General features: G+C 41.7%; 1 protein-coding gene across 1 annotated transcript in view; it reads left to right on the forward strand.

Annotated features, from left to right (window-relative positions):
* LOC124002926 (copine-5-like) overlaps window positions 1-25,000 on the forward strand; it is a 329,935-nt gene that overhangs the window by 220,642 nt on the left and 84,293 nt on the right. The window contains exon 8 of the mRNA XM_046310773.1: window positions 1,877-1,940. Coding sequence (XP_046166729.1) covers window positions 1,877-1,940 — 64 coding nt within the window. The remainder of the gene's footprint in view (window positions 1-1,876; window positions 1,941-25,000) is intronic.

Here is a 25,000-nt window from a genome sequence, read left to right on the forward strand (position 1 = left end):
CAAGGTAAGGCAAGGTTAGGTGAATACCTCTTTGGGATTTGCACTAAATGAATAAATAAATCCATTCCCTGATTTGTTCTATGTATTGAGTGGCCTGACAGCGTAGCAGTGAGGAGATCCTAGTGGACCTCTGACCTCCAGCACCATTCCAGCCTCTTACTGGAATTTCTGCTCCACCATCTCATCTGGTCGCAGAAACTAGCTCTTAAATGATTCAAGGCTGTTACTCAGTCAGTCTAATCCTTAGGGTCCAGAGGGAGGGAGGAGAGTGGGAGGCAGGTAGAGGAAGGACGGGGGGAAGGGAAGGGGGATGGGAGAAAGAGAGAGGAGGAAGAGGATGGTGATTGCTGGGGTATAAGTTGAGAGAATGAGAGAAAAACAAAGAATGTTGGGAAAAGCGCAAGACGCATGTACACACCACCCTACCGGCTCCACCCTGCCGGCTCCACCCTGCCGGCACCACCCTGCCGGCTCCACCCTGCCGGCTCCACCCTGCTGGCACCACCCTGCCGGCTCCACCCTGCCGACTCCAACCTGCTGGCACCACCCTGCCGACTCCACCCTGCTGGCACCACCCTGCTGGCACCACCCTGCCGGCTCCACCCTGCTGGCACCACCCTGCTGGCACCACCCTGCTGTCACCACCCTGCCGGCTCCACCCTGCTGGCTCCACCCTGCCGACTCCACCCTGCTGGCACCACCCTGCTGGCTCCACCCTGCTGGCTCCACCCTGCCGACTCCACCCTGCTGGCACCACCCTGCTGGCACCACCCTGCTGGCACCACCCTGCTGGCTCCACCCTGCTGGCTCCACCCTGCCGACTCCACCCTGCTGGCACCACCCTGCTGGCACCACCCTGCTGGCACCACCACACACACACACACACACACACACACACACACACACACAAAACACACACACACACACACACACAAACACACACACACAGAGAGAGAGAGAGAAAGAGAGAGAGAGAGAGAGAGAGAGAGAGAGAGAGAGAGAGAGAGAGAGAGAGAGAGAGAGAGAGAGAGAGAGAGAGAGAGAGAGAGAGAGAGAGAGAGAGAGAGAGAGAGATGGTGGAAGAGGGAAAGAGAGAGGTGGAGAGATGGAGGAAGAGAGATGGAGGAAGAGAGATGGAGAGATGGAGATGGAGAGATGGAGTAAGAGAGAAAAAGGGGAGGATAAATAGATGAGAGAGATGTATATTCAGCATCATGGACATCATCTGTCAACCCTGTGCTCTGGATGGTTTCAGAACCATGGACAGCATCTGTCAACCCTGTGCTCTGGATGGTTTCAGAACCATGGACAGCATCTGTCAACCCTGTGCTCTGGATGGTTTCAGAACCATGGACAGCATCTGTCAACCCTGTGCTCTGGATGGTTTCAGAACCTTGGACAGCATCTGTCAACCCTGTGCTCTGGATGGTTTCAGAACCATGGACAGCATCTGTCAACCCTGTGCTCTGGATGGTTTCAGAACCATGGACAGCATCTGTCAACCCTGTGCTCTTGATGGTTTCAGAACCATGGACAGCATCTGTCAACCCTGTGCTCTGGATGGTTTCAGAACCATGGACAGCATCTGTCAACCCTGTGCTCTGGATGGTTTCAGAACCATGGACAGTGACAGAGAGTTGCATGCCGTTTCTGTCACACTCAATCAGAACAATGTGTCTCGTTGTGATCTGAAAACCAGGTGTATTCCCTCGCTTGCCAACCGGTGACATTTCATGATCAAGTGAGCGTCAACACATCCTGACACTCTGGTCCTGGAGAACTGGAACTCGGCATCTCTGTTGTACAGATGCTTCACCCGTCCCTGGCTAAACTTAACCATGTGTTATCCTCTCTCTTCTGTCTCTGTTTTCTACAGCGGTATAGCTGGGAAGAAATGTGGCACCATCATTCTGTCTGTAGAGGAGCTGGGTAACTGCAGAGTAAGTAGACCAACTAGTAACTTCTGGTTTTACCATCAATATACTGTAGACCAGGGGGGTCGAACTCATTTCATGGAGGAGTCTGCTGGTTTTAGGATTGAGACCAAGGCAACCAGGTGAGGGTAGTTCCTCACTAATTAGTGACCTTAATTAATCCATCAAGTATGAGGAAGGAGCAACAACCTTCGGACACTTCAGATACTAGGTCCTCCATGGAACGGGTTTGACACGTGCTGCATCTGTGTTGTTATTTATCATGGATTAGCATTACTCTTCATAACGGAATTCACAACACACTAAGTGTGGCGCCTAGTCCACTACTACATATCTACAACACACTAAGTGTGTGCTCTCAGGCCCCGACTCTACTACTACATATCTACAACACACTAAGTGTGTGCTCTCTGGCCCCTACTCTACTACCACATATCTACAACACACTAAGTGTGTGCTCTCAGGCCCCCGACTCCACTACTACATATCTACAACACACTAAGTGTGTGCTCTCAGGCCCCCGACTCCACTACTACATATCTACAACACACTAAGTGTGTGCTCTCTGGCCCCTACTCTACTACTACATATCTACAACACACTAAGTGTGTGCCCTCAGGCCCCTACTCCACTACTACATATACACAACACACTAAGTGTGTGCTCTCAGGCCCCGACTCCACTACTACATATCCACAACACACTAAGTGTGTGCTCTCAGGCCCCGACTCCACTACTACATATCCACAACACACTAAGTGTGTGCTCTCAGGCCCCGACTCCACTACTACATATCTACAACACACTAAGTGTGTGCTCTCAGGCCCCCGACTCCACTACCACATATCCACAACACAAAATCCATGTGTATGTTATCATGTGTGTGTATAGTGTGTATGTTATCATGTGTCTGTTATCATGTGTCTGTTATCATGTGTCTGTTATCATGTGTCTGTTATCATGTGTCTGTTATCATGTGTCTGTTATCATGTGTCTGTTATCATGTGTCTGTTATCATGTGTCTGTTATCATGTGTCTGTTATCATGTGTCTGTTATCATGTGTCTGTTATCATGTGTCTGTTATCATGTGTCTGTTATCATGTGTCTGTTATCATGTGTCTGTTATCATGTGTCTGTTATTATGTGTCTGTTATCATGTGTCTGTTATCATGTGTCTGTTATCATGTTTCTGTTATCATGTGTCTGTTATCATGTGTCTGTTATCATGTGTCTGTTATCATGTGTCTGTTATTATGTGTCTGTTATCATGTGTCTGTTATCATGTGTCTGTTATTATGTGTCTGTTATCATGTGTCTGTTATCATGTGTCTGTTATCATGTGTCTGTTATCATGTGTCTGTTATCATGTGTCTGTTATCATGTGTCTGTTATCATGTGTCTGTTATCATGTGTCTGTTATCATGTGTCTGTTATCATGTGTCTGTGTCTATGTTTCTGCTGCTTCACCTTCTCCACTGTTCCATAAGGTGTATTTTTATCAGTTTCTTAAATAAAATTTCAGAGTTTGCATGAGTTACTTGATGTGGAATAGAGTTCCATTCGTCTCCCATGTTCTGTTCTGGACTTAGGGACTGTGAAGAGACCTCTGGTGGCATGTCTTGTGAGGTATGCACGGGTGTCTGAGCTGTGTGCCAGAAGTTTAGACAAACATCTCGGTACTCTCACAAATATACAGTACCAGTCAAAAGTTTGGACACACCTAGTCATTCAAGGGTATTTCTTTATTTTTACTATTTTCTACATCGTAGAATAATAGTGAAGACATCAAACCTATGAAATAAGACATATGGAATCATGTAGCAACCAAAAAAAGAGTTAAACAAATCAAAATATATTTTAGATTTTAGATTCTTCAAAGTAGCCACGCTTTCCCTTGATGACAGCTTTGCACACTCTTGGGATTCTCTCAACCAGCTTCACCTGGAATGCTTTTCCAACACTCTTGAAGGAGTTCCCACATGCTGATTTTGGAAGCCAGGTCACCTGATGCAGCAATCCATCACTCTCCTTCTTGGTCAAATAGCCCTTACACACCCTGAAGGTGTTTTGGGTCATTGTCCTGTTGAAAAACAACAGTCCCACTAAGTGCAAACCAGATTGGATGGAATATCGCTGCATAATGCTGTTGTAGCCATGCTGGTTAAGTGTGCCTTGAATTGTAAATAAATTACTGACAGTGTCACCAGCAATGCACCCACATACCATCACACCTCCTCCTCCATGCTTCACGGTGGGAACCACATATGCTGAGATCATCCGTTCACCTACTCTGTGTCTCACAAAGACACGGGGGTTGGAACCCAAAATATCAAATTAGAACTCATCAGACCAAAGGTTATCAGATTTCCACCGGTGTAATGTCCATTGCTCATGTTTCTTGGCCCAGGCAAGTCTCTTCTTCTTATTGGTGTCCTTTAGTAGTGGTTTCTTTGCAGCAATTCAACCATACAGGCCTGATTCACTCAGTCTCCTCTGAACAGTTGATGTTGGGATATGTCTGTTACTTGAACTCTGTGAAGCATTTATTTGGGGTGCAATTTCTGAGGCTGGTAACGCTAATGAACTTATCCTCTGCAGCAGAGGTAACTCTGTGTCTTCCTTTCCTGTGGTGGCTCTCATGAGAGCCAGTTTCTTCGTAGCGCTTGATGGTTTTTGCAACTGCACTTGAAAACAATTCATAGTTCTTGAAATGTTCCTTATTGACTGACCTTCATGTCTTAAAGTAATGATGGACTGTCATTTCTCTTTGCATATTTAAGCTGTTCTTGCCATAATATGGAATTTGGTCTTTTAGCAAATAGGGCTATCTTCTGTATACCACCCCCCACCTTGTCATAACACAACTGATTGGCTCAAACACATTAAGAAGGAAAGAAATTCCACAAATTAACTTTGAACAAGGCACGCCTGTTAATTGAAATGCATCCCAGGTGACTGCCTAGAGTGTGCCAAGCTGTCATCAAGGCAAAGGGTGAAGAATCTCTTTAAAGAATCTCAAACACAAAATAAAATGTGGATTATTTACCACTTTAGGTGACGCCGTGATTCTATCTGTGACTCACCACCTGGATTCAGTCTCATGTAGCGGAACTGTGAAAACATGTGAAATGGTGTTACTTACGTTGGATAAAAGTAGAGACTCGGAGATTCAAAATATCCTGCATTTGAGGAACAGTAATTCTGCTTTGAAAGTTGATCAACTTGTAAACTCACTTTTGAGAAAATCACCTTTGAATGTTTTGGTATTTAGTGAAGAGATCTTTGTCTACACCCATTCAGCATCGTTCACACCCTCTTAAGCTTTAGCCCCACCCATTCAGCATCGTTCACACCCTCTTAAGCTTTAGCCCCACCCATTCAGCATCGTTCACACCCTCTTAAGCTTTAGCCCCACCCATTCAGCATCGTTCACACCCTCTTAAGCTTTAGCCCCACCCATTCAGCATCGTTCACACCCTCTTAAGCTTTAGCCCCACCCATTCAGCATCGTTCACACCCTCTTAAGCTTTAGCCCCACCCATTCAGCATCGTTCACACCCTCATAAGCTTTAGCCCCACCCATTCAGCATCGTTCACACCCTCATAAGCTTTAGCCCCACCCATGCAGCATCATTCACACCCTCTTAAGCTTTAGCCCCACCCATTCAGCATCGTTCACACCCTCTTAAGCTTTAGCCCCACCCATTCAGCATCGTTCACACCCTCTTAAGCTTTAGCCCCACCCATCTCGTTCCGCTCTCGGAGCACACACTTGACACTCTGGCCCATGATTTGTTTACCTCTGGATTTGTTTACCAATGTAGCTTGTTAATGCTAGAATTTATTACCTGTGTACAGCATCATGTATGATGGACGTGTCAACCTGTCAGAAATGTCATACCACGGTTGCCCTAAGTTTGAAGATGTAATCAAGAGACAGGTGTTTTCTCCATATCTTTAGCTATCATACTCTAATTCCACTGATTTCAAAATTGATCCTCCAGAAAGTGGAGAGCAACACTTACACAGCTCCACTACACAATACATTTTTTTTTAAAGCCAGGATTCGACAGGATTACCAACACAGACCGACGAGCTCAAATAGACAGAAGGCTATATGGCAGACCAATCCTAATACCTCTCTCGTGATGTCCAGCCAACTCATTATCTAAGCCATTGTCCAGCCCACTCATTATCACATTTTTCTGTGGCTTAACCATGGCTCGTAATTGAAGTATTTTATTTGGGTTTACAGATGACATACACGTTTGTTAATAAGTTATCATGTTCAAGGAAGGCATTTCTGCCCAAAAATGCATTTTGATAAAAATATGATTTTTTTATGTTCAAACTTACGTTTACGTTCAAACCCCCTGTTGTTGAACTGTTATGGGTGACGCCTCGGAGCTCTCGGCCTTTCATGGTCTCCCACCCCCTCCAAACCGGTCAGTAGCACTATTCTAGAAACATGGCAGTAAGTTGCAATAGGCCCATGCAACCCAAGGTTTGATACCAGCATAAACAGAAACCCTATTAAACCTTACCTTAACCCTAAACTTAACCTTAACCCTAACCTTAACCCTAACCTTAACCCTAACCTTAACCTTAACCCTAACCTTAACCCTAACCCTAACCTTAACCTTAACCCTAACCTTAACCCTAACCTTAACCTTAACCCTAACCTTAAACCTAACCTTAACCTTAACCCTAACCTTAACCCTAACCTTAACCCTAACCTTAACCCAAAAACCTACACTAAACCAAACCTTAGTTCCTACCCCTAAAACTAACCCTAGCTCCTAACCATAGCACTAATTCTAACCTTAACCCTAAAGCCCCTAGAAATAGCATTGGACCTCGTGGGGATGAACAAAATGTCCCCAGTTGGTCAAATGTTTGTTTGTTTAGCATTCTTGTGGTCCCCACAAGGATAGTTAAACACACACACACACATGCACGCACGCACGCACGCGAGCACACACACACACACACACACACACACACACACACACACACACACACACGCACACGCACACGCACACGCACACACACACGGCTCAACTGAGCTATGACATGGCAGATTAGGCCCTAGTGTTGAAGTGCAGATACCGTTAAACTTTTATATCAAATATCTGTCGTCTCTATGGCTCTGAGCACTAGACCAGATCTGACACCGGTGTAAGAGACACATAGATAGAGAGAAAATTGAGAAAGCAGGACAACGAGGAGGGTGAGGAGAGAGACAGAGAGACACAGCGAGAGAGACAGAGTACGACTCAGAGAGAGTTCCTCCAGAGGGAGGAATCAATAGTGGATTACATCACGTGATGCTCTGTGCCCACTGGCAGTAATAAAATCTGCTGATCATAATGTGTGACTGAATGGGCTTTAATTAAAAATCACAGCGCTTTGAGTGACCTTGCATCAAACTGCCTGGGGAACAACACTATACAAACTGCCTGGGGAACAATACTGTACAAACTGCCTGGGGAACAATACTGTACAAACTGCCTAGAGAACAACACTATCAAACTGCCTGGAGAACCACACTATAAAACTGACTGGAGAACAACACTATCAAACTGCCTGGAGAACAACACTATCAAACTGCCTGGGGAACAGCACTGTATCAAACTGCCTGGAGAACAACACTATCAAACTGCCTGGAGAACGACACTATCAAACTACCTGGGGAACAACACTTTATCAAACTGCCTGGAGAACAACACTATCAAACTGCCTGGGGAACAGCACTGTATCAAACTGCCTGGAGAACAACACTGGATCAAACTGCCTGGAGAACGACACTATCAAACTGCCTGGGGAACAGCACTATCAAACTACCTGGGGAACAACACTTTATCAAACTGCCTGGAGAACAACACTATAAAACTGCCTGGAGAACAACACTATCAAACTGCCTGGAGAACAACACTATCAAACTGCCTGGGGAACAGCACTGTATCAAACTGCCTGGAGAACAACACTATAAAACTGCCTGGAGAACAACACTATCAAACTGCCTGGAGAACAACACTATCAAACTGCCTGGAGAACAACACTATCAAACTGCCTGGGGAACAGCACTGTATCAAACTGCCTGGAGAACAACACTATCAAACTGCCTGGAGAACGACACTATCAAACTGCCTGGGGAACAGCACTGGATCAAACTGCCTGGAGAACCACACTTTATAAAACTGCCTGGGAAACAACACTGTATCAAACTGCCTAGGGAACAACACTATCAAACTGCCTGGAGAACCACACTTTATAAAACTGCCTGGAGAACCACACTTTATAAAACTGCCTGGGAAACAGCACTATCAAACTGCCTGGGAAACAATACTGTTTCAAACTGCCTGGGAAACAACACTATCAAACTCCCTGGGAAACAATACTGTTTCAAACTGCCTAGGGAACAACACTATCAAACTGCCTGGAGAACCACACTTTATAAAACTGCCTGGGAAACAGCACTATCAAACTGCCTGGAGAACCACACTTTATAAAACTGCCTGGGAAACAACACTGAGTCAAACTGCCTGGAGAACAATACTGTTTCAAACTGCCTGGGAAACAATACTGTTTCAAACTGCCTGGGAAACAATACTGTATCAAACTGCCTGGGAAACAATACTGAATCAAACTGCCTGGGAAACAATACTGTATCAAACTGCCTGGGAAACAACACTATCAAACTGCCTGGGAAACAATACTGTATCAATCTGCCTGGGAAACAATACTGAATCAAACTGCCTGGAGAACAATACTGAGTCAAACTGCCTGGGGAACAATACTGAGTCAAACTGCCTGGAGAACAATACTGTTTCAAACTGCCTGGGAAACAATACTGTTTCAAACTGCCTGGGAAACAATACTGTTTCAAACTGCCTGGGGAACAACACTATCAAACTGCCTGGAGAACCACACTTTATAAAACTGCCTGGGAAACAACACTGTATCAAACTGCCTGGGAAACAACACTATCAAACTGCCTGGAGAACCACACTTTATAAAACTGCCTGGGAAACAGCACTATCAAACTGCCTGGAGAACCACACTTTATAAAACTGCCTGGGAAACAACACTGAGTCAAACTGCCTGGAGAACAATACTGTTTCAAACTCCCTGGGAAACAATACTGTTTCAAACTGCCTGGGAAACAACACTATCAAACTGCCTGGAGAACGACACTATCAAACTGCCTGGGGAACAGCACTGGATCAAACTGCCTGGAGAACCACACTTTATAAAACTGCCTGGGAAACAACACTGTATCAAACTGCCTACGGAACAACACTATCAAACTGCCTGGAGAACCACACTTTATAAAACTGCCTGGAGAACCACACTTTATAAAACTGCCTGGGAAACAGCACTATCAAACTGCCTGGGAAACAATACTGTTTCAAACTGCCTGGGAAACAACACTATCAAACTCCCTGGGAAACAATACTGTTTCAAACTGCCTAGGGAACAACACTATCAAACTGCCTGGAGAACCACACTTTATAAAACTGCCTGGGAAACAGCACTATCAAACTGCCTGGAGAACCACACTTTATAAAACTGCCTGGGAAACAACACTGAGTCAAACTGCCTGGAGAACAATACTGTTTCAAACTGCCTGGGAAACAATACTGTTTCAAACTGCCTGGGAAACAATACTGTTTCAAACTGCCTGGGAAACAATACTGTATCAAACTGCCTGGGAAACAATACTGAATCAAACTGCCTGGGAAACAATACTGTATCAAACTGCCTGGGAAACAACACTATCAAACTGCCTGGGAAACAATACTGTATCAATCTGCCTGGGAAACAATACTGAATCAAACTGCCTGGAGAACAATACTGAGTCAAACTGCCTGGGGAACAATACTGAGTCAAACTGCCTGGAGAACAATACTGTTTCAAACTGCCTGGGAAACAATACTGTTTCAAACTGCCTGGGAAACAATACTGTTTCAAACTGCCTGGGGAACAACACTATCAAACTGCCTGGAGAACCACACTTTATAAAACTGCCTGGGAAACAACACTGTATCAAACTGCCTGGGAAACAACACTATCAAACTGCCTGGAGAACCACACTTTATAAAACTGCCTGGGAAACAGCACTATCAAACTGCCTGGAGAACCACACTTTATAAAACTGCCTGGGAAACAACACTGAGTCAAACTGCCTGGAGAACAATACTGTTTCAAACTCCCTGGGAAACAATACTGTTTCAAACTGCCTGGGAAACAACACTATCAAACTGCCTGGAGAACGACACTATCAAACTGCCTGGGGAACAGCACTGGATCAAACTGCCTGGAGAACCACACTTTATAAAACTGCCTGGGAAACAACACTGTATCAAACTGCCTACGGAACAACACTATCAAACTGCCTGGAGAACCACACTTTATAAAACTGCCTGGAGAACCACACTTTATAAAACTGCCTGGGAAACAGCACTATCAAACTGCCTGGGAAACAATACTGTTTCAAACTGCCTGGGAAACAACACTATCAAACTCCCTGGGAAACAATACTGTTTCAAACTGCCTAGGGAACAACACTATCAAACTGCCTGGAGAACCACACTTTATAAAACTGCCTGGGAAACAGCACTATCAAACTGCCTGGAGAACCACACTTTATAAAACTGCCTGGGAAACAACACTGAGTCAAACTGCCTGGAGAACAATACTGTTTCAAACTGCCTGGGAAACAATACTGTTTCAAACTGCCTGGGAAACAATACTGTATCAAACTGCCTGGGAAACAATACTGAATCAAACTGCCTGGGAAACAATACTGTATCAAACTGCCTGGGAAACAACACTATCAAACTGCCTGGGAAACAATACTGTATCAATCTGCCTGGGAAACAATACTGAATCAAACTGCCTGGAGAACAATACTGAGTCAAACTGCCTGGGAAACAACACTATCAAACTGCCTGGGGAACAATACTGAATCAAACTGCCTGGAGAACAATACTGAATCAAACTGCCTGGAGAACAATACTGAATCAAACTGCCTGGAGAACAATACTGAATCAAACTGCCTGGAGAACAATACTGAATCAAACTGCCTGGGGAACAACACTATCAAACTGCCTGGGGAACAGCACTGTATCAAACTGCCTGGAGAACAACACTGGATCAAACTGCCTGGAGAACGACACTATCAAACTGCCTGGGGAACAGCACTATCAAACTACCTGGGGAACAACACTTTATCAAACTGCCTGGAGAACAACACTATCAAACTGCCTGGAGAACAACACTATCAAACTGCCTGGGGAACAGCACTGTATCAAACTGCCTGGAGAACAACACTATCAAACTGCCTGGAGAACGACACTATCAAACTGCCTGGGGAACAGCACTGGATCAAACTGCCTGGAGAACCACACTTTATAAAACTGCCTGGGAAACAACACTGTATCAAACTGCCTAGGGAACAACACTATGAAACTGCCTGGAGAACCACACTTTATAAAACTGCCTGGAGAACCACACTTTATAAAACTGCCTGGGAAACAGCACTATCAAACTGCCTGGGAAACAATACTGTTTCAAACTGCCTGGGAAACAACACTATCAAACTCCCTGGGAAACAATAATGTTTCAAACTGCCTGGAGAACAACACTATCAAACTGCCTGGGGAACAGCACTGTATCAAACTGCCTGGAGAACAACACTGGATCAAACTGCCTGGAGAACGACACTATCAAACTGCCTGGGGAACAGCACTATCAAACTACCTGGGGAACAACACTTTATCAAACTGCCTGGAGAACAACACTATAAAACTGCCTGGAGAACAACACTATCAAACTGCCTGGAGAACAACACTATCAAACTGCCTGGAGAACAACACTATCAAACTGCCTGGAGAACGACACTATCAAACTGCCTGGGGAACAGCACTGGATCAAACTGCCTGGAGAACCACACTTTATAAAACTGCCTGGGAAACAACACTGTATCAAACTGCCTAGGGAACAACACTATGAAACTGCCTGGAGAACCACACTTTATAAAACTGCCTGGAGAACCACACTTTATAAAACTGCCTGGGAAACAGCACTATCAAACTGCCTGGGAAACAATACTGTTTCAAACTGCCTGGGAAACAACACTATCAAACTCCCTGGGAAACAATACTGTTTCAAACTGCCTAGGGAACAACACTATCAAACTGCCTGGAGAACCACACTTTATAAAACTGCCTGGGAATCAGCACTATCAAACTGCCTGGAGAACCACACTTTATAAAACTGCCTGGGAAACAACACTGAGTCAAACTGCCTAGGGAACAACACTATGAAACTGCCTGGAGAACCACACTTTATAAAACTGCCTGGAGAACCACACTTTATAAAACTGCCTGGGAAACAGCACTATCAAACTGCCTGGGAAACAATACTGAATCAAACTGCCTGGGAAACAATACTGTATCAAACTGCCTGGGAAACAACACTATCAAACTGCCTGGGAAACAATACTGTATCAATCTGCCTGGGAAACAATACTGAATCAAACTGCCTGGGGAACAATACTGAGTCAAACTGCCTGGAGAACAATACTGTTTCAAACTGCCTGGGAAACAATACTGTTTCAAACTGCCTGGGAAACAATACTGTTTCAAACTGCCTAGGGAACAACACTATCAAACTGCCTGGAGAACCACACTTTATAAAACTGCCTGGGAAACAACACTGTATCAAACTGCCTGGGAAACAACACTATCAAACTGCCTGGAGAACCACACTTTATAAAACTGCCTGGGAAACAGCACTATCAAACTGCCTGGAGAACCACACTTTATAAAACTGCCTGGGAAACAACACTGAGTCAAACTGCCTGGAGAACAATACTGTTTCAAACTGCCTGGGAAACAATACTGTTTCAAACTGCCTGGGAAACAACACTATCAAACTGCCTGGGGAACAATACTGAATCAAACTGCCTGGAGAACAATACTGAATCAAACTGCCTGGAGAACAATACTGAATCAAACTGCCTGGAGAACAATACTGAATCAAACTGCCTGGAGAACAATACTGAATCAAACTGCCTGGGGAACAACACTATCAAACTGCCTGGAGAACAACACTATCAAACTGCCTGGAGAACAACACTATCAAACTGCCTGGGGAACAGCACTGTATCAAACTGCCTGGAGAACAACACTGGATCAAACTGCCTGGAGAACGACACTATCAAACTGCCTGGGGAACAGCACTATCAAACTACCTGGGGAACAACACTTTATCAAACTGCCTGGAGAACAACACTATCAAACTGCCTGGAGAACAACACTATCAAACTGCCTGGGGAACAGCACTGTATCAAACTGCCTGGAGAACAACACTATCAAACTGCCTGGAGAACGACACTATCAAACTGCCTGGGGAACAGCACTGGATCAAACTGCCTGGAGAACCACACTTTATAAAACTGCCTGGGAAACAACACTGTATCAAACTGCCTAGGGAACAACACTATGAAACTGCCTGGAGAACCACACTTTATAAAACTGCCTGGAGAACCACACTTTATCAAACTGCCTGGAGAACAACACTATAAAACTGCCTGGAGAACAACACTATCAAACTGCCTGGAGAACAACACTATCAAACTGCCTGGAGAACAACACTATCAAACTGCCTGGAGAACGACACTATCAAACTGCCTGGGGAACAGCACTGGATCAAACTGCCTGGAGAACCACACTTTATAAAACTGCCTGGGAAACAACACTGTATCAAACTGCCTAGGGAACAACACTATGAAACTGCCTGGAGAACCACACTTTATAAAACTGCCTGGAGAACCACACTTTATAAAACTGCCTGGGAAACAGCACTATCAAACTGCCTGGGAAACAATACTGTTTCAAACTGCCTGGGAAACAACACTATCAAACTCCCTGGGAAACAATACTGTTTCAAACTGCCTAGGGAACAACACTATCAAACTGCCTGGAGAACCACACTTTATAAAACTGCCTGGGAATCAGCACTATCAAACTGCCTGGAGAACCACACTTTATAAAACTGCCTGGGAAACAACACTGAGTCAAACTGCCTGGAGAACAATACTGTTTCAAACTGCCTGGGAAACAATACTGTTTCAAACTGCCTGGGAAACAATACTGAATCAAACTGCCTGGGAAACAATACTGTATCAAACTGCCTGGGAAACAACACTATCAAACTGCCTGGGAAACAATACTGTATCAATCTGCCTGGGAAACAATACTGAATCAAACTGCCTGGAGAACAATACTGAGTCAAACTGCCTGGGGAACAATACTGAGTCAAACTGCCTGGAGAACAATACTGTTTCAAACTGCCTGGGAAACAATACTGTTTCAATCTGCCTGGGAAACAATACTGTTTCAAACTGCCTAGGGAACAACACTATCAAACTGCCTGGAGAACAATACTGAGTCAAACTGCCTGGGAAACAACACTATCAAACTGCCTGGGGAACAATACAACACACACACACACACACACACACACACACACACACACACACACACACACACACACACACACACACACACACACACACACACACACACACACACACACACACACACACACACACACACACACACACACACACACACACACACACACACACACACATGCTACATGTTTATGTATTTAAATGTATGTTCACTTTAAAGTATTTTGTCTGTAATGTATTTTTCGTTATGTGTCACACCCCAGTAAGACTAGATGTGTCGGACCCCAGTAAGATAAGATGTGTCACACCCCAGTAAGACTAGATGTGTCGAAACCCAGTAAGATAAGATGTGTCGTACCCCAGTAAGACTAGATGTGTCGGACCCCAGTAAGACTAGATGTGTCGGACCCCAGTAAGATAACATGTGTCGGACCCCAGTAAGACTAGATGTGTCGGACCCCAGTAAGACTAGATGTATCGAACCCCAGTAAGATAAGATGTGTCGAACCCCAGTGAGACTAGATGTGTCGGACCCCAGTAAGATAAGATGTGTCGAACCCCAGTAAGACTAGATGTGTCGGACCCCAGTAAGACTAGATGTGTCGGACCCAGTAAGATAACATGTGTCGTACCCCAGTAAGACTAGATGTGTCGGACCCCAGTAAGACTAGATGTGTCGAACCCCAGTAAGACTAGATGTGTCGGACCCCAGGAAGATAAGATGTGTCGAACCCCAGTAAGACTAGATGTGTCGGACCCCAGTAAGACTAGATGTGTCGAACCCCAGTAAGACTAAATGTGTCGGACCCCAGTAAGATAACATGTGTCGTACCCCAGTAAGACTAGATGTGTGGAACCCCAGTAAGATAAGATGTGTCGGACCCCAGTAAGACTAGATGTGTCGAACCCCAGTGAGACAAGATGTGTCGAACCCCAGTAAGACTAGATGTTGCCATTGGCGTCGGCTAATGGGGATCCTAATAAATAAATAAAAACACCACCCCCTCCATCAGCTACAGGGAGATGACAGAGGAGCTACAGGGAGATGACAGAGGAGCTACAGGGAGATGACAGAAGAGATACAGGGAGATGACAGAGGAGCTACAGGGAGATGACAGAGGATATACAGGGAGATGACAGAGGAGATACAGGGAGATGACAGAGGAGATACAGGGAGATGACAGAGGAGCTACAGGGAGATGACAGAGGAGATACAGGGAGATGACAGAGGAGATACAGGGAGATGACAGAGGAGATACAGGGAGATGACAGAGGAGATACAGGGAGAGGACAGAGGAGATACAGGGAGATGACAGAGGAGATACAGGGAGATGACAGAGGAGATACAGGGAGATGGCAGAGGAGATACAGGGAGATGACAGAGGAGCTACAGGGAGATGACAGATGAGATACAGGGAGATGACAGAGGAGATACAGGGAGATGACAGAGGAGATACAGAGAGATGACAGAGGAGCTACAGGGAGATGACAGAGGAGATACAGGGAGATGACAGAGGAGATACAGGGAGATGACAGAGGAGATACAGGGAGATGACTGAGGAGATACAAGGAGAGTACAGAGGAGATGCCAGAGGAGATACAGGGAGATGACAGAGGAGATACAAGGAGATGACAGGGGAGATACAGGGAGATGACAGAGGAGATACAGGGAGATGACAGAGGAGATACAGGGAGGGGTTACTATGTTAATCCAAACCGAATAATTTATTTATAGACACTGTGAAACTTGGTTATTTTCTTAGATGTAATTAGCATGCATTTAATATATTTTAAGCACTGCATAGGGAGAAGTAGTGCACTATATAGGGAATAGGGTGCCATTTTGGACATAACACAGTGTTGTCTTCTCTGTTGTCTATCCTTCCCTCCTCTGCTATCATTCTAACACCGGATAAAACTGAGAAATGTTTGACTAACTGAGCAATGAGCCGGACATCGATTCAAACTTTTAAATCAGACTAGTCACCACCGACCTTCTAGTCACCACCAACCTTCTAGTCACCACCAACCTTCTAGTCATCACCAACCTTCTAGTCACCACCAACCTTCTAGTCACCACCAACCTTCTAGTCACCACCAACCTTCTAGTCACCACCAACCTTCTAGTCACCACCAACCTTCTAGTCACCACCAACCTTCTAGTCATCACCAACCTTCTAGTCACCACCGACCTTCTAGTCACCACCAACCTTCTAGTCACCACCAACCTTCTAGTCACCACCAACCTTCTAGTCACCACCAACCTTCTAGTCACCACCAACCTTCTAGTCACCACCAACCTTCTAGTCATCACCAACCTTCTAGTCACCACCAACCTTCTAGTCATCACCAACCTTCTAGTCATCACCAACCTTCTAGTCACCACCGACCTTCTAGTCATCACCAACCTTCTAGTCACCACCAACCTTCTAGTCATCACCAACCTTCTAGTCACCACCAACCTTCTAGTCACCACCAACCTTCTAGTCACCACCAACCTTCTAGTCACCACCAACCTTCTAGTCACCACCAACCTTCTAGTCACCACCAACCTTCTAGTCACCACCAACCTTCTAGTCACCACCAACCTTCTAGTCACCACCAACCTTCTAGTCATCACCAACCTTCTAGTCACCACCAACCTTCTAGTCATCACCAACCTTCTAGTCATCACCAACCTTCTAGTCACCACCAACCTTCTAGTCATCACCAACCTTCTAGTCATCACCAACCTTCTAGTCACCACCAACCTTCTAGTCATCACCAACCTTCTAGTCACCACCAACCTTCTAGTCATCACCAACCTTCTAGTCACCACCGATCCATGTTTCATTTTCCTTTTTGTTTCGTCTTCATTGTACACACCTGGTTTCCATTCCATAATCAGTGTTCCTTATTTAACCCTCTGGCTTCCCCTTTTGTTTTGTACGTGATTGTCGTTGTCAAGTGGTTTCATTTATGTGCTCTGGATATTTATGTTTATCATTGTTGGAACATTGTTGATATTGAGGAAAGCTAAGATTTTTTGACTCATACCTGCGTCCTGCGCCTGACTCTGCCTTATCCATTCACCTAGAACGCTGTCCCCTGGATCATAGGGACACATCAACTGGGGAGATATGTCTCCATTGCCGACCGCTTTCTATATTCTAGCGTCTCTATATATCTCTGTGTCTGAGGGGTGTCAAAGAGCAGACATCTGGCTCTGTGTGAAGCACCGTGGGTTGGCTGGAGGGTTAATGCTGATGTTATGGGCTAGCAGCATAACTTCTCTGTGTCACTGCAGCGAGGTAGGACTTGGAGCCCTCGTGGAGATGAGTGTGTTTGTACACACTGAACACAGCCTGCAGTCTGAGTCTGACTGGGAATGATAATGAGACAGTGAGACACGCACACACACACGCACACGCACGCAGGCACGCACACACACACACACCACACACACACACACCACACACACACACACTTTCTCTCTCTCACCCAAACACAACCCATCAAACAGTTACCAAGTGAGATCTGCTACAACATTAAAAAAACCATTAGCAGTATCATTACGAGGTACAGCTGGCACGGGTAGTGTCCAGTGTAGAGCCTCTGGCCCTCCGGCAACAACAGACGAGGTGTTTATCCTGTTCATGCACACTGCTCTGGTCTGTCTGTTCTCCTGTGGTAAGATCAGCCAACTCCAAACTCTGTGTGTGTGTGTGTGTCTGTGTGTGGCTATTATCTATTTTCTATCATCATTCTATCTTCTATTATCATCTATCTTCTATCATCATCTATCATCTGTTTTCTATCATCTATCTTCTATCATCTATCTTCTATCATGTATCTATCATCTATCTTCTATCTTCTATCATCGATCTTCTATCATCTATCATCTATCTATCATCTATCATCTATCATCTATCTTCTATCATCTATCTTCTATCATCTATCATGTATCATCTATCTTCTATCATCTATCATCTATCTTCTATCATCTATCATCTATCATCTATCTTCTATCATCTATCATCTATCATCTATCTTCTATCTTCTATCATCTATCATCTATCTTCTATCATCTATCTTCTATCATCTATCTTCTATCATCTATCATCTATATTCTATCATCTATCTTCAATGACCATCTATATATCATCTATCATCTATCTTCTGTCATCTATCTATCTTCTATCATCTATCTTCTATCATCTATCTTCGATGACCATCTATCTATCATCTATCATCTATCTTCTATCATCTATCTTCTATCTATCTTTTATCATCTATCTTCTATTATCTATCTTCTATCTTCTATTATCTATCTTCTATCTATCATCTATCTTCTATCTATCATCTATCATCTATCTTCTATCTATCATCTATATTCTATCATCTATTATCATCTGTTTTCCATCATCTATCTTCTATCATCTGTTTTCTATCATCTATCTTCTATCATCTATCTTCTATCTTCTATCATCGATCTTCTATCATCTATCATCTATCTATCATCTATCATCTATCATCTATCTTCTATCTTCTATCATCTATCATCTATCATCTATCTTCTATCTTCTATCATCTATCATCTATCTTCTATCATCTATCTTCTATCATCTATCATCTATCATCTATATTCTATCATCTATCTTCAATGACCATCTATATATCATCTATCATCTATCTTCTGTCATCTATCTATCTTCTATCATCTATCTTCTATCATCTATCTTCGATGACCATCTATATATCATCTATCAGCTATCTTCTGTCATCTATCTATCTTCTATCATCTATCTTCTATCATCTATCTTCGATCATCTATCATCTATCATCTATCATCTATATTCTATCATCTATCTTCAATGATCATCTATATATCATGTATCATCTATCTTCTATCATCTATCATCTATCTATCATCTATCATCTATCTTCTATCATCTATCTTCTATCTTCTATCATCATTAAATAAAGGTACAATTTAAAAAATAATAAATAAAGAAATCTATCATCTATCATTTATCTTCAATTATCATCTAAATCTAAATCATCTATCTTCTAGCATCTGTCACCATCTATCTTCTGTCATCTTCTATCTTCCTCTATCTATCTCCTATCAATTATCATCTATATATCATCTATCTTCTATCTATCATCTATCTTCTATCTTCTATCTATCATCTATCTTCTATTTATCATCTATCATCTATCTTCTATCATCTATCATCTATCTTCTATTATCTATCTTCTATCTTCTATTATCTATCTTCTATCTATCATTTATCTTCAATTATCATCTATCTATCATCTATCTTCTATCATCTAGCATCTGTCACCTATCATCTATCTTCTATCTTCATATATCTATCTCCTATCAATTATCATCTATCTATCATCTATCTTCTATCTATCATCCATCATCTATCTTCTATCTTCTATCTATCATCTATCTTCTATCTATCATCTATCATCTATCTTCTATCATCTATCTATCATCTATCATCTATCTTCTATCTATCATCTATCATCTATCTTCTATCTATCATCTATCTTCTATCTTCTATCTATCATCTATCTTCTATCTATCATCTATCTTCTATCATCTATCTATCATCTATCTTCTATCATCTAGCATCTGTCACCTATCATCTATCATCTATCTTCTATTATATATCTTCTATCTTCTATTATCTATCTTCTATCTATCTTCTATCATCTATCTTCTATTATCTATCTTCTATCTTCTATTATCTATCTTCTATCTATCATCTATCTTCTATCTATCATCTATCATCTATCTTCTATCTTCTATTATCTATCTTCTATCTATCATCTATCTTCAATTATCTATCTTATATCTATCATCTATATTCTATCTTCTATCATCAATTATCTATATTCTATCATCTATCTTCTATCTATCATCTATCTTCTATTATCTATCTTCTATCTATCATCTATCTTATATTATCTATCTTCTATCTATTATCTATCTTCTATCTATCATCTATCACCTATCATCTATCTTCTATCTATCATCTATCTTCTATCTATCATCTATCATCTATCTTCTATCATCAATTATCTATATTCTATCATCTATCTTCTATCATATATCTTCTATCTATCATTTATCTTCAATTATCATCTATCTATCATCTATCTTCTATCATCTAGCATCTGTCACCTATCACCTATCATCTATCTTCTATCTTCTATTATCTATCTTCTATCTATCATCTATCTTCTATCTTCTATCATCAATTATCTATATTCTATCATCTATCTTCTATCTATCATCTATCTTCTATTATCTATCTTCTATCTATCATCTATCTTATATTATATATCTTCTATCTATCATATATCTTCTATCTATCATCTATCACCTATCATCTATCTTCTATCTATCATCTATCATCTATCTTCTATCATCTATCTTCTATCTTCTATTATCTATCTTCTATCTATCTTCTATCTTCTATTATCTATATTCTATCATCTAACCCTAACCCTAACCCTATCTTCTATCATCCATCTCTATCATCTATATTCTATCATCTATCATCTATCTTCTATCATCTATCTTCTATAATCTATCTTCTATCATCATCTATCATCTGTTTTCTATCATCTATCTTCTATCATCTATCATCTATTTTCTATCTTCTATCATCTATCTTCTATAATCTATCTTCTATCTTCTATAATCTATCTTCTATCTTCTATCTTCTATCATCTGTCTTCTATAATCTATCTTCTATCTTCTATCATCTATCTTCTATCATCTATCATCTATCTATCATCTATCACCTATCATCTATCATCTATCTTCTATCATCTATCTTCCTTCATCTATCTTCTATCATCTATCATCTATATTCTATCATCTATCTTCAATGATCATCTATATAGCATATATCATCTATCTTCTATCATCTATCATCTATCTATCATCTATCTATCATCTATCTTCTATAATCCATCTATCATCTATCATCTATCAGGGGTGGCAGCGTAACCTAGTGGTTAGAGTGTTGGACTAGTAACCGGAAGGTTGTGAGTTCAAACCCCCGAGCTGACAAGGAACAAATCTGTTGTACTTCCCCTGAACAGGCAGTTAACCCACTGTTCCTAGGCTGTCATTAAAAATAATGTGTTCTTAACTGACTTGCCTGGTTAAATAAAGGTACAATTTAAAAAATAATAAATAAAAAAATCTGTCTTCTATCATTTATCTTCAATTATCATCTATCTATTATCTAGCATCTGTCACCTATCATCTATCTTCCCTCTTCATCTATCTATCTCCTATCTTCTATCAATTATCATCTATCTATCATCTATCACCTATCATCTATCTTCTATCTATCATCTATCTTCTATCATCTATCTATCATCTATCTATCAATTATCATATATCTTCTATCTATCATCTATCTTCTATCATATATCATCTATCTATCATCTATCTTCCATCTTCATCTATCTATCTTCTATCAATTATCATCTATCTATCATCTATCATCTATCATCTATTTTCTATCTATCATCTATCATCTATCATATATCATCTATCTATCTTCTATCAATTATCATCTATCTATCATCTATCATCTATCATCTATTTTCTATCTATCATCTATCATCTATCATATATCATCTATCTATCATCTATCTTCCATCTTCATCTATCTATCTCCTATCTTCTATCAATTATCATCTATCTATCATCTATCATCTATCATCTAGCATCTATCTATCATCTATCTTCTATCTTCTATCATCAATTATCTATATTCTATCATCTATCTTCTATCTATCATCTATCTTCTATCTATCTTCTATCTATCATCTATCTTCTATCTATCATCTATCTTCTATCTATCATCTATCTTCTATCTATCATCTATCTTCTATCTATCATCTATCTTCTATCTATCATCTATCTTCTATCTATCACCTATCATCTATCTTCTATCATCAATTATCTATCTTCTATCTTCTATCTATCATCTATCTTCTATCTATCATCTATCTTCTATCTATCATATATCTTCTATCTATCATCTATCTATCTTCTATCAATTATCATCTATCTATCATCTATCATTTATCATCTATCATCTATCATCTATCTATCTTCCATCTTCATCTATCTATCTCCTATCTTCTATCAATTATCATCTATCTATCATCTATCATCTAGCATCTATCTTCTGTCTATCATCTATCATCTATCATATATCATCTATCTATCTTCCATCTTCATCTATCTATCTCCTATCTTCTATCTATCATCTATCATCTATCTTCTATCTTCTATCATCAATTATCTATATTCTATCATCTATCTTCTATCTATCATCTATCTTCTATTATCTATCTTTTATCTATCTTCTATCTATCATCTATCTTCTATCTATCATCTATCTTCAATTATCATCTATCTATCATCTATCTTCTATCATCTAGCATCTATCACCTATCATCTATCATCTATCTTACATTTACATTACATTTAAGTCATTTAGCAGACGCTCTTATCCAGAGCGACTTACAAATTGGTGCATTCACCTTATGACATCCAGTGGGACAGTCACTTAACAATAGTGCATCTAAAACTTAGGGGGGGTGGGGTGAGAGGGATTACTTAACCTATCCTAGGTATTCCTTAAAGAGGTGGGGTTTCAGGTGTCTCCGGAAGGTGGTGATCTTCTATTATACATCTTCTATCTTCTATTATCTACCTTCTATCTATCTTCTATCACCTATCATCTATCTTCTATCATCAATTATCTATCTTCTATCTTCTATCTTCTATCTATCATCTATCTTCTATTAATCATCTATCTTCTATCATCAATTATCTATCTTCTATCATCTATCTTCTATCTTCTATCTATCTATCTATCTATCTATCTATCTATCTATCTATCTATCTATCTATCTATCTATCTATCTATCTATCTATCTATCTATCATATATCATCTATCTATCATCTATCTATCATCTATCAATCATCTATCAATCATCTATCAATCATATATCTATCATCTATCTATCTATCATCTGTCTATCATCTCAGAATTGTGTTGTTGTTGTTGGTACTTTTCTCTGTTTAATTACCAGCTCCTACAGAACAATACCAGCTTGTTTATTGCATCTATGTTTCTGTTTTCATGCACTGAAACCCCCTCCCAAATAGCACCTTATTCCCTACATATTTCCCTATTTCTGACCATGTCCCATAAGGGTATATGTAGGGAAATGAGTGATATTTTGGGTCCATAGCTCGTTCAGTGTGTCTGGAACAAACCAGCACGGCGGTCCCCAGAGAGAGAAAGAGTTAGACAACAACAGTCTCATTTAGAATAACTCGAGAGAGAGAGAGAGAGAGAGAGAGAGAGAGAGAGAGAGAGAGAGAGAGAGAGAGAGAGAGAGAGAGAGAGAGAGAGAGAGAGAGAGAGAGAGAGAGAGAGAGAGAGAGAGAGAGAGAGAGAGAGAGAGAGAGAGAGAGAGAGAGAGAGAGAGAGAGAGAGAGAGAGAGAGAGAGAGAGAGAGAGAGAGAGAGAGAGAGAGAGAGAGAGAGAGAGAGAGAGAGAGAGTAGGCCGTCATTGTAAATAAGAATTTGTTCTTAATAACTGACTTGCCTAGTTAAATAAAGGTTACATTTAAAATAAATAAACAAACACATGTTTCCATGTCAAGTCAGTTAAGAACAAAGTCTTATTTTAAATGACAGCCTAGGACCAGTGGGTTAACTGCTGTTAACTGCGGTTACTAGTCCAACGCTCTAACCACTAGGCTACCCTGCCGCCCATTTTCAATAAAGCCCATTTGATTGGAATTGAATTTAGAGAGATAGAGAGAATCAAGGCCTAGTATTAGGACTGTCATTATAATTATAAATCAATCAAAAAGTAACACAGAAATGTACATAACAATAACAAGGCTCTATACAGGGGGTACCAGTACCGAGTCAATATGGAGGCTATATACAGGGGGTACCAGTACCGAGTCAATATGGAGGCTATATACAGGGGGTACCAGTACCGAGCCAATGTGGAGGTTATATACAGGGGGTACCAGTACCGAGTCAATATGGAGGCTATATACAGGGGGTACCAGTACCGAGCCAATGTGGAGGTTATATACAGGGGGTACCAGTACCGAGCCAATGTGGAGGTTATATACAGGGGGTACCAGCACAGAGTCAATGTGGAGGCTATATACAGGGGGTACTGGTACAGAGTCAATGTGGAGACTATATACAGGGGGTACCGGTACAGAGTCAATGTGGAGGCTATTTACACGGGGTACCGGTACAGAGTCAATGTGGAGGCTATTTACAGGGGTACCAGTACAGAGTCAATGTGGAGGCTATATACAGGGGGTACCAGTACCGAGCCAATGTGGAGGCTATATACAGGGGGTACCAGTACCGAGTCAATGTGGAGACTATATACAGGGGGTACCAGTACCGAGTCAATGTGGAGACTATATACAGGGGGTACCGGTACAGAGTCAATGTGGAGGCTCTATACAGGGGGTACCAGTACCGAGCCAATGTGGAGGCTATATACAG

The sequence above is a fragment of the Oncorhynchus gorbuscha genome, linkage group LG18, assembly GCF_021184085.1.
Source record: "Oncorhynchus gorbuscha isolate QuinsamMale2020 ecotype Even-year linkage group LG18, OgorEven_v1.0, whole genome shotgun sequence".
In the NCBI taxonomy this organism is placed as follows: Eukaryota; Metazoa; Chordata; class Actinopteri; order Salmoniformes; family Salmonidae; genus Oncorhynchus; species Oncorhynchus gorbuscha.